The sequence below is a fragment of the Ranitomeya variabilis genome, chromosome 8, assembly GCF_051348905.1.
Source record: "Ranitomeya variabilis isolate aRanVar5 chromosome 8, aRanVar5.hap1, whole genome shotgun sequence".
Classification (NCBI taxonomy): domain Eukaryota; kingdom Metazoa; phylum Chordata; class Amphibia; order Anura; family Dendrobatidae; genus Ranitomeya; species Ranitomeya variabilis.
Window position 1 is genome coordinate 220326182 of NC_135239.1, and position 12659 is coordinate 220338840.

The 12659-nt window shown below is 52.2% G+C and overlaps 1 protein-coding gene across 3 annotated transcripts in view; it reads right to left on the reverse strand.

The window, feature by feature from the left end:
• The window catches only part of FANCD2 (FA complementation group D2), a 193892-nt gene that overhangs the window by 162626 nt on the left and 18607 nt on the right, over positions 1-12659 (reverse strand). For all 3 annotated transcript variants that reach the window (XM_077277273.1, XM_077277272.1, XM_077277271.1), the window contains exons 4-12: positions 8496-8605; positions 8290-8356; positions 7524-7576; positions 6395-6473; positions 769-893; positions 577-664; positions 363-467; positions 194-276; positions 19-127 (exon numbers count right to left, since the gene is read on the reverse strand). In XM_077277273.1, the coding sequence (XP_077133388.1) occupies positions 19-127; positions 194-276; positions 363-467; positions 577-664; positions 769-893; positions 6395-6473; positions 7524-7576; positions 8290-8356; positions 8496-8605 (819 nt within the window). The remainder of the gene's footprint in view (positions 1-18; positions 128-193; positions 277-362; positions 468-576; positions 665-768; positions 894-6394; positions 6474-7523; positions 7577-8289; positions 8357-8495; positions 8606-12659) is intronic.

Sequence of the window (12659 nt, forward strand, 5' to 3'; positions counted from 1 at the left end):
ACACTATGTCGCGCTCACCTTTATCCACGCGTCACACGTGTGCTTCTGAAAGCAGACAGCTGACTTAATAACTTCCATCAGGATGGTGACACAGTCTTGGCTGCTGCGCCCCGGGGGCCTAACAACACTGAAGAACAAAACCAGTGACCCAGAGGTCAGTGACCGCCCCCCAAGCCAGAACAGAGGCACCTACCCGGGTCCTGATGTGGTGGCCGGGACCTGCGACCGCGGAACACACGACTCCACATCGAGGCGTCTCCGGAGCTCAGAGATCACCTGGAAAGTGAGAAGGGAAACCAAGAATCTAATCACCCCCTCCCCTCCTCAGAGTGCCCCCCCCCCATGATTAGGATGGGTCTCACCTCCAGGGCGTCCGAGGGGGTCACTGTGTGCAGAATAAACTTCACTATCACAGGAACCACGTCCAGGTCCACAGCACCGAGAGCGGACATGACCCACAGCCGGACCTGGAGTACAGGGTCCATCATGCATCACCACGCAGGACACACCACCACCCCACACCTGGTATAGAGGGGTCCGCCGTGTATCACCACACAGGAGTCGGACCCCAATTACCTCGGTCAGCAGCTCTGTGCTCAGGTTCAGGCTGGAGAAGGCATCCACTACAGGAACCATCAGCTGCGTGTTCTGCCTCAATACCGAGCTGGGGAAACATGGAGACGATCAGCGGCGGCACCATGAAGACCGATACAGGTCAGATCAGCATTGCCCGCTCCCGCACCCTGACCTCCAGCCATCAGCCATTACCTGAGCTCGCGGGCGACATCATTGTGCTCAGAGTCCTCCAGGATTTCAGGAAGAGCGCTGATAACGTGCTGTTGAACATCCGCGGGGGCCACAGTCACCAGCTGCATGATCTTACTGGTCAGCTCCTAGATGGACAGATATCATCCTGAAGCTTGCCGGGGAGCAGTCACTTCAGAGACACCTCATACTTTCCACTAATCTGCAGGTGACAGCGAGCGGCCAGCCATCGGAGGTGAGGGAGCAGCAATTAATCCCACCAGGAGAGACTACAGCGCGTGGCCAGTCACCGGGGCGAGGGAGCAGCAACTAATCCCACCAGGAGGGACTACAGCAAGTGGCCAGCCATCGGAGGTGAGGGCGCAGGAACTAATCCCACCAGGAGGGACTAAAGCGAGCGGCCAGCCATCGGAGGTGAGGGAGCAGCAACTAATCCCACCAGAAGAGACTACAGCGAGTGGCCAGCCATCGGAGGTGAGGGAGCAGCAATTAATCCCACCAGGAGAGACTACAGTGCGTGGCCAGTCACCGGGGCGAGGGAGCAGCAACTAATCCCACCAGGAGGGACTACAGCGAGTGGCCAGCCATCGGAGGTGAGGGCGCAGGAACTAATCCCACCAGGAGGGACTAAAGCGAGCGGCCAGCCATCGGAGGTGAGGGAGCAGCAACTAATCCCACCAGGAGGGACCAAAGCGAGGGGCCAGCCATCGGAGGTGAGGGAGCAGCAACTAATCCCACCAGGAGAGACTACAGCGAGAAGCCAGCCATCGGAGGTGAGGGAGCAGCAACTAATCCCACCAGGAGAGACTACATCGCATGCCCAATCATTGGAGGTGAGGGAGCAGCAACTAATCCCACCAGGAGAGACTACTTTCAAAAGCTTTTGATACGGTGCCACACAAAAGGTTGATACATAAAATGAGAATAATGGGGATAGGGGAAAATATGTGCAAGTGGGTTGAGAGTTGGCTCAGGGATAGGAAACAAAGGGTGGTTATTAATGGAGCACACTCGGACTGGGTCACGGTTAGTAGTGGGGTACCACAGGGGTCAGTATTGGGCCCTCTTCTTTTTAACATATTTATTAATGACCTTGTAGGGGGCATTCAGAGTAGAATTTCAATATTTGCAGATGACACTAAACTTTGCAGGGTAATCAATACAGGGGAGGACAATTTTATATTACAGGATGATTTATGTAAACTAGAAGCTTGGGCTGATAAATGGCAAATGAGCTTTAATGGGGATAAATGTAAGGTCATGCACTTGGGTAGAAGTAATAAGATGTATAACTATGTGCTTAATTCTAAAACTCTGGGCAAAACCGTCAATGAAAAAGACCTGGGTGTATGGGTGGATGACAAACTCACATTTAGTGGCCAGTGTCAGGCAGCTGCTACAAAGGCTAATAAAATAATGGGATGCAGTAAAAGAGGCATAGATGCTCATGAGGAGAACATAATTTTACCTCTATACAAGTCACTAGTGTGACCACACTTAGAATACTGTGCACAGTTCTGGTCTCCGGTGTATAAGAAAGACATAGCTGAACTAGAGCGGGTGCAGAGAAGAGCGACCAAGGTTATTAGAGGACTGGGGGGTCTGCAATACCAAGATAGGTTATTACACTTGGGGCTATTTAGTTTGGAAAAACAAAGGCTAAGGGGTGATCTTATGTTAATGTATAAATATATGAGGGGACAGTACAAAGACCTTTCTGATGATCTTTTTAATCATAGACCTGAGACAGGGACAAGGGGGCATCCTCTACGTCTGGAGGAAAGAAGGTTTAAGCATAATAACAGACGCGGATTCTTTACTGTAAGAGCAGTGAGACTATGGAACTCTCTGCCGTATGATGTTGTAATGAGTGACTCATTGCTTCAATTTAAGAGGGGACTGGATACCTTTCTGGAAAAGTATAATGTTACAGGGTATATACACTGATTCCTTGATAAGGCGTTGATCCAGGGAACTAGTCTGATTGCCGTATGTGGAGTCGGGAAGGAATTTTTTTCCCCAATGTGGAGCTTACTCTTTGCCACATGGGTTTTTTTTGCCTTCTTCTGGATCAACATGTTAGGGCATGCTAGGCTATGGGTTGAACTAGATGGACTTAAAGTCTTCCTTCAACCTTAATAACTATGTAACTATGTAACTATATACATCGCATGCCCAATCATTGGAGGTGAGGGAGCAGCAACTAATCCCACCAGGAGAGACTACAGCGCGCGGCCAGTCATCAGGGCGAGAGACCAGCAACTAACCCCACCAGGAGAGACTACAGCGCACGGCCAGCTATCGGAGGTGAGGGAGCAGCAACTAATCCCACCAGGAGGGACTACAGCGAGCGGCCAGCCATCGGAGGTGAGGGAGCAGCAACTAATCCCACCAGGAGGGACCAAAGCGAGCGGCCAGTCATCAGGGCGAGGGAGCAGCAACTAACCCCACCAGGAGAGACTACAGTGAGTGGCCAGCCATCGAAGGTGAGGAAGCAACAACTAATCCCATCAGGAGAGACTACAGCGCGCGGCCAGTCACCGGGGCAGGGAGCAGCAACTAATCCCACCAGGAGGGACTACATCGCACGCCCAATCATCGGAGGTGAGGGAGCAGCAACTAATCCAACCAGGAGAGACCAAAGCCATCAGGAGAGACTACAGCGCGCGGCCAGTCACCGGGGCGAGGGAGCAGCAACTAATCCCACCAGGAGGGACTACATCGCACGCCCAGTCATCAGGGCGAGGGAGCAGCAACTAACCCCACCAGGAGAGACTACAGCGTGTGGCCAGTCATCGAGGCGAGAGACCAGCAACTAACCCCACCAGGAGAGACTACAGCGAGCGGCCATTCATCGGGGCGAGAGACCAGCAACTAATCCCACCAAGAGAGACTACATCGGATGCCCAATCATTGGAGGTGAGGGAGCAGCAATTAACCCCTCCAGGAGAGACTACAGCGAGCGGCCAGTCACCGGGGCGAGGGAGCAGCAACTAATCCCATCAGGAGAGACTACAGCGAGTGGCCAGCCATTGGAGGTGGTGCGCAGCAACTAATTCCACCAGGAGGGACTAAAGCGAGCGGTCAGCCATCGGAGGTGAGGGCGCAGCAACTAATCCCATCAGGAGAGACTACAGCGAGTGGCCAGCCATTGGAGGTGGTGCACAGCAACTAATCCCACCAGGAGGGACTAAAGCGAGCGGCCAGCCATCGGAGGTGAGGGCGCAGCAACTAATCCCACCAGGAGAGACTACAGCGAGTGGCCAGCCATCGGAGGTGAGGGAGCAGCAACTAATCCCACCAGGAGGGACTACAGCGCACGCCCAATCATCGGAGGTGAGGAAGCAGCAACTAATCCCACCAGGAGGGACTACATCGCACGCCCAAAAATCGGAGGTGAGGGAGCAGCAACTAATCCAATCAGGAGAGACCAAAGTGAGCGGCCATTCATCAGGGCGAGGGAGCAGCAACTAACCCCACCAGGAGAGACTACAGCGTGCAGCCAGTCATCAGGACGAGGGAGCAGCAACTAATCCCACCAGAAGAGACTACAGCGCGCGGTCAGTCATCGGGGCGAGAGACCAGCAACTAACCCCACCAGGAGAGACTATAGCGAGCGGCCATTCATCGGGGCGAGAGACCAGCAACTAACCCCACCAGGAGAGACTACATCACATGCCCAATCATTGGAAGTGAGGGAGCAGCAACTAATCCCATCAGGAGAGACTACATCGCGCAGCCAGTCATCGGGGTGAGGGAGCAGCAACTAATCCCACCAGGAGAGACTACAGCGAGCGGCCATTCATCGGGGTGAGAGACCAGCAATTAACCCCACCAGAAGAGACTACAGCGAGCGGCCATTCATCGGGGCAAGGGTGCAGCGACTAATCCCACCAGGAGACTACAGGGAGCGGCCAGTCATCAGGGTGAGGGAGCAGCAACTAAACCCACCAGGAGACTACATCGCACACCTAATCATCGGGGTGAGGGAGCAACAACTAATCCCACCAGGAGAGACAACATTGCGCGGCCATTCATCGGGGTGAGGGTGCAGCGACTAATCCCACCAGGAGAGACTAAAGCGAGTGGCCATTCACCGGGGCAGGGAGCAGCAACTAATCCCACCAGGAGGGACTACATCGCACGCCCAATCATCGGAGGTGAGGGAGCAGCAACTAATCCAACCAGGAGAGACCAAAGCCATCAGGAGAGACTACAGCGCGCCGCCAGTCACCGGGGCGAGGGAGCAGCAACTAATCCCACCAGGAGGGACTACATCGCACGCCCAGTCATCAGGGCGAGGGAGCAGCAACTAACACCACCAGGAGAGACTACAGCGCGTGGCCAGTCATCGAGGCGAGAGACCAGCAACTAACCCCACCAGGAGAGACTACATCGCATGCCCAATCATTGGAGGTGAGGGAGCAGCAATTAATCCCTCCAGGAGAGACTACAGCGCACGGCCAGTCACCGGGGCGAGGGAGCAGCAACTAATCCCATCAGGAGAGACTACAGCGAGTGGCCAGCCATTGGAGGTGGTGCGCAGCAACTAATCCCACCAGGAGGGACTAAAGCGAGCGGCCATTCATCAGGGCGAGGGAGCAGCAACTAACCCCACCAGGAGAGACTACAGCGTGCAGCCAGTCATCAGGACGAGGGAGCAGCAACTAATCCCACCAGAAGAGACTACAGCGCGCGGCCAGTCATCGGGGCGAGAGACCAGCAACAAACCCCACCAGGAGAGACTACAGCGGGCGGCCATTCATCGGGGCGAGAGACGAGCAACTAACCCCACCAGGAGAGACTACATCGCATGCCCAATCATTGGAAGTGAGGGAGCAGCAACTAATCCCATCAGGAGAGACTACATCGCGCAGCCAGTCATCGGGGTGAGAGACCAGCAATTAACCCCACCAGAAGAGACTACAGTGAGCGGCCATTCATCGGGGAAAGGGTGCAGCGACTAATCCCACCAGGAGACTACAGGGAGCGGCCAGTCATCAGGGTGAGGGAGCAGCAACTAAACCCACCAGGAGACTACATCGCACACCTAATCATCGGGGTGAGGGAGCAACAACTAATCAGAAGAGACAACATTGCGCGGCCATTCATCGGGGTGAGGGTGCAGCGACTAATCCCACCAGGAGAGACTAAAGCGAGCAGCCATTCATCGGGGCAAGGGTGCATTGACTAATCCCACCAGGAGACTACAGGGAGCGGCCAGTCATCGGGGGGAGGGAGCAGCAACTAAACCCACCAGGAGAGACTACATCGCACGCCCAATCATCGGGGTGAGGGAGCAGCAACTAATCCCACCAGGAGAGACAACATTGCGCGGCCATTCATTGGGGTGAGGGTGCAGCGACTAATCCCACCAAAAGAGACTACAGCGAGTGGCCAGTCATCGGGGTGAGGGTGCAGCGACTAATTCCACCAGGAGAGACTACAGCGAGCAGCCAGTCATCGAGGAGAGGGAGCAGCGACTAATTCCACCAGGAGAGACTACAGAATAACCTGGGGCCCCTCATCCATGATGCCCTATGTACCCACATGGGGGTCTTGGTCTGAGCCCCGACCTCTACGTTAGTAACATAGTCAGGGCCTTGCGCTGTAGACCCTCCGCACTCACCTTCCCGCTCACCACAAGATCCAGCCACTTCAGTTGGTTGATGATCAGTCGGGGAATACAGATCCCATCACTGCCAAAACTAGAAAGAAAAAGCTCATTACTGCCAGAGAGCGGCTGGACGAGCGGTCGGCTGGAGGGAGGAAGGGAGGGACGAGCGGCCGGCCGGAGGGAGGGAGGGACGAGCGGCCGGCCGGAGGGAGGGAGGGACGAGCGGCCGGCCGGAGGGAGGGAGGGAGGGACGAGCGGCCGGCCGGAGGGAGGGAGGGAGGGACGAGCGGCCGGCCGGAGGGAGGGAGGGAGGGACGAGCGGCCGGCCGGAGGGAGGGAGGGACGAGCGGCCGGCCGGAGGGCGGGAGGGACGAGCGGCCGGCCGGAGGGACGAGCGGCCGGCCGGAGGGAGGGAGGGACGAGCGGCCGGCCGGAGGGAGGGAGGGACGAGCGGCCGGCCGGAGGGAGGGAGGGACGAGCGGCCGGCCGGAGGGAGGGACGAGCGGCCGGCCGGAGGGAGGGAGGGACGAGCGGCCGGCCGGAGGGAGGGACGAGCGGCCGGCCGGAGGGAGGGAGGGACGAGCGGCCGGCCGGAGGGAGGGACGAGCGGCCGGCCGGAGGGAGGGACGAGCGGCCGGCCGGAGGGAGGGACGAGCGGCCGGCCGGAGGGAGGGACGAGCGGCCGGCCGGAGGGAGGGACGAGCGGCCGGCCGGAGGGAGGGAGGGACGAGCGGCCGGCCGGAGGGAGGGAGGGACGAGCGGCCGGCCGGAGGGAGGGAGGGACGAGCGGCCGGCCGGAGGGAGGGACGGACGAGCGGCCGGCCGGAGGGACGGACGAGCGGCCGGCCGGAGGGAGGGACGGACGAGCGGCCGGCCGGAGGGAGGGACGGACGAGCGGCCGGCCGGAGGGAGGGACGGACGAGCGGCCGGCCGGAGGGAGGGACGGACGAGCGGCCGGCCGGAGGGAGGGACGAGCGGCCGGCCGGAGGGAGGGACGAGCGGCCGGCCGGAGGGACGAGCGGCCGGCCGGCGGGAGGGACGAGCGGCCGGCCGGAGGGAGGGACGAGAGGCAGGAGGGAGGGAGGGACGAGCGGCCGGCCAGAGGGAGGGACGGATGGCAGACAGATAGCGCATACTCCACCTATCGTACAGAAACTCCGGCAGCTTCTCAAACAGCAGATTAACGAGCGGCTCCTGGAGAGAAAGGCAAGCAGCGAGTTCTCCGACTACAGGTTTAGTTTGTGAGCCAGCATCACACCTGCCAGATGTGACCACCACAGACCCCCACACTCCCTCTCCAACGTGAGCTCAACGGCAGCAATCATGGGGACAACCACAGACCCTGTGTCTTACCACCTCCAGCTGCAGTCACGGACCACCACAGACCCTCAGTCACAGCTGAGTCTCCAGGAAACATGGATCAGTTGTCTCCATATTGTGTTCAGCGCAGCGTACACAGATCCAGACGTGAGAAAGTCCAGAGCAAAGACCCCTAGTAAAACCACCTGAACACAGCAGGGTCTCCCCCTTAACCCACCAGGCAGGATGAACCTCAACTATTGGTCTGGGGGATCCCGACTCTGCCACATCAGACTCGCTGACCGTGTGGTGAGGAATTTCTCAAGGAGGTCCACACATGGTAATACAGGAGAGCAAGAACCTCTAGATCAGTGTTTCCCAAACTTTAGTCCTCACGGACCACAACAGTTCAGGTTTTCAGGATTTCCTTAGTATTGCACAGGTGATGGAGGTATCAGGAGTTCTCTCACTTGTGCAGCACTATGGAAATCCTGAAAACATGACCTGTCGGGGTCCGTGAGGACTGGAGTTTGGGAAATACTGCTCTAGATTCTCTACACAGACAGTCCTGCTGGACTATGGTCTCATCCATGGCCGCTCAATCATACCTGTAAAATATCGATGCCCAGCAGGATCTTTATTAGGCTGTCCAGAAAGGATCCGATCAGCGGAGATCTGCGAGGAGGGGACACTATTACACAGCAGCATCACCCAGCCAAGAACCCCAGAACTCAGACACCATCATCCAACCAAGCCATCCAGCCCCCATATGCCATCACCCAGCCAAGCCCCCTCAGCACCCAGACACCATCACCTGTCCTCCTTGTCTTCAGTGCAGCTGCGGCCACATGGCAGAAGACAATTCCTGAAGCGCTCCCGATCTTCAATGTGAGACTCCAGGCCGGCCATAAACTCACGGAGAACCTGAGGATATACAGCGGACATGTCACACGCCACACTGGGATCATGGTGGACACTTCCCCCGCAGGACTCCTCCCTGGGGACATAGAGTGGACATGTCACACACCACACTGGGATCATGGCGGACATCCAAGTACGTCCCATGTGCAGCTTCTGGGCTGATGACTGCAAATTTGCCTCCAGAATTTGCTGATAACATGCTGCATTCATCTTTCCTTCAACTTTGACCACGTTTTCTGTGCCTTTGTAGCTCACACATCCCAAAACATCAGCGATCCACCTCCATGCTTTACAGTAGGAATGCTGTTCCTTTTATCATAGGCCTTGTTGACCTCTCTCCAAATGTAACGTTTAAAGTTGTGGCCAAAAGATAAATTTTGGTCTCATCACTCCAAATTACCTTGTTCCAGAAGTTCTGAGGCTTGTCTCTGTGCTGTTTTGCGTATTGTAGGAGAGATACTTTGTGGCATTTGTGCAGTAATGGCTTTCTTCTGGTGACTCGGCCATGCAGCCCACTTTTCTTCTAGAGCCTCCTTATTGTGCATCTTGAAACAGCCACACCGCTAGTCATCAGAGAGTCCTGCATTTCAAGTGGTGTTATTTGTGGGTTTTTCTTTGCATTCTGAACAATATTCCTGGCAGTTGTGGACGACATTTTTGTTGGTCTACCTGACCGTGATTTTGTTTTTACAGAGCCCCTGATTTTCCATTTGTGAATCAGTCGGAAACGCTGCTCACTGGCATTATCAATTTCTTGGACATCTTTTTGTATCCCATTCCTGTTTTATACAGTTCAACTACCTTTTCCCGTAGATCCGTTGACAATTCTTTTGCTTTCCCCATGACTCACAATCCAGAAATGTCAGTGGCTGGATGAAAGATGCAAGAGTCTGTCTGGACCCCAGAACCTCACTCAGCTTTTATGCACACACACTGATTACAAGCAAACAGGTGAGGATGTTACCTTTAGAAGCCATTCACACCCATTGTGTCAACTTCTGTGCATGTTATCAAGCCAAAATCACCAGGGGATGTGAACTTTTGATCAGGGTCATTTGGATGTTTTGGGTTGTTATCATGATTTCAAAACAGAAAACACAGTACATTTGAAAAAACTGACCTTCACATCCAAACATAGACTAAGTGTGAACAGGTGCAGAACCTAGAGTCACCAACTCTTATATAGTCAAGCAAATAAGGCAGCACACTGCAGCGCTGAAACAGGCAAACATGAAACACGAAAATTGAACAGCATTACTGCACTAGAAATATGAAAAATGCGTGTTTAGCGCATAAAAAAGGCCAATTTTATGTGTACCTGGTAGCCACTTTACGGCATCTCTCGTATACCAGGTCCTACGCTTTCCTTCCCTCGCTGAGAATAAATGTCTCCATCTGAGTCACCAACTCTTATATAGTCAAGCAAATAAGGCAGCAGTATTATTTAGCCTTCTGACCGAGCACTCCGCCTCCTAGCCACAGGTGTTTTAATCGCAACAGGTCCATTACCCCTCCACAGAGTGAGAGAATGTAGTCTAAGAAGAGGTTTTCATAGGCGCCCATTCAGATGGAGACGTTTATTCTCAGCGAGGAAAGGAAAGCGTAGGACCTGGTATACGAGAGATGCCGTAAAGTGGCTACCAGGTACACATAAAATTGGCCATTTTTATGCGCTAAACGCTCTCATTTTTCATATTTCTAGTGCAGTAATGCAGTTCAATTTTCGTGTTTCATGTTTGCATGTTTCAGCGCGGCAGTGTGCTGCCTTATTTGCTCAGAAAACACAGTAGTCTGACAAATGGCTTCACCCAACCACTAACTATGAGTGGAAAAAAAGGTTTTGGTGTTATTCATATTCTCTGAAAAAAGGCCAAAAAGCAAATAATCTGCCGGGGTGTGTAAACTTTTGAACACAATTGTATGTATTACATACACCCCCACCTATTACACAGACACATCATCACCTATGTATTACATACACCCCCACCTATTACACAGACACATCATCACCTATGTATTACATACACCCCCACCTATTATACAGACACATCATCACCTATGTATTACATACACCCCACCTATTATACAGACATCACCTATGTATTACATACACCCCACCTATTATACAGACACATCATCACCTATGTATTACATACACCCCACCTATTATACAGACATCACCTATGTATAATACACCCCAACATCACCTATGTATAATACACCCCACCTATTATACAGACACATCATCACCTATGTATTACATACAGCCCACCTATTATACAGACATCATCACCTATGTATTACATACACCCCACCTATAATACAGACACATCATCACCTATGTATTACATACACCCCACCTATTATACAGACACATCATCACCTATTACATACACCCCACCTATTATACAGACACATCATCACCTATGTATTACATACACCCCACCTATTTTACAGACATCATCACCTATGTATTACATACACCCCACCTATAATACAGACACATCATCACCTATGTATTACATACACCCCCACCTATTACACAGGCACATCATCACCTATGTATTACATACAGTCCACCTATTATACACACACATCATCACCTATGCATTACATACACCCCACCTATCATACAGACACATCACCTATGTATTACATACACCCCCACCTATTACACAGGCACATCATCACCTATGTATTACATACACTCCACCTATTATACACACACATCATCACCTATGTATTACATACACCCCCACCTATTATAGACATCATCACCTATGTATTACATACACCCCACCTATTATACAGACACATCATCACCTATGTATTAAATACACCCCCACCTATTATACAGACACATCATCACCTATGTATTACATACACCCCACCTATTATACAGACATCACCTATGTATTACATACACCCCACCTATTATACAGACACATCAGCACCTATGTATTACATACACCCCACCTATTATACAGACACATCATCACCTATGTATTACATACACCCCACCTATTATACAGACACATCATCACCTATGTATTACATACACCCCACCAATTATACAGACATCATCACCTATGTATTACATACACCCCACCTATTATACAGACATCATCACCTATGTATTACATACACCCCACCTATTATACAGACACATCATCACCTATGTATTACATACACCCCACCTATTATAGACACATCATCACCTATGTATTACATACACCCCACCTATTATACAGACATCATCACCTATGTATTACATACACCCCACCTATTATACAGACATCATCACCTATGTATTATACACCCCACCTATTATACACATCATCACCTATGTATTACATACACCCCAACCTATTATACAGACATCATCACCTATGTATTACATACACCCCCACCTATTATAGACACATCATCACCTATGTATTACATACACCCCACCTATTATACAGACACATCATCACCTATGTATTACATACACCCCCACCTATTATACAGACACATCATCACCTATGTATTACATACACCCCCACCTATTATACAGACATTATCACCTATGTATTACATACACCCCACCTATTATACACACACATCATCACCTATGTATTACATACACCCCACCTATTATACAGACACATCATCACCTATGTATTACATACACCCCACCTATTATACAGACATCATCATCACCTATGTATTACATACACCCCACCTATTATACAGACACATCATCACCTATGTATTACATACACCCCCACCTATTATACAGACACATCATCACCTATGTATTACATACACCCCACCTATTATACACATCATCACCTATGTATTACATACACCCCAACCTATTATACAGACATCATCACCTATGTATTACATACACCCCCACCTATTATAGACACATCATCACCTATGTATTACATACACCCCACCTATTATACAGACACATCAGCACCTATGTATTACATACACCCCACCTATTATACAGACACATCATCACCTATGTATTACATACACCCCACCTATTATACACATCACCTATGTA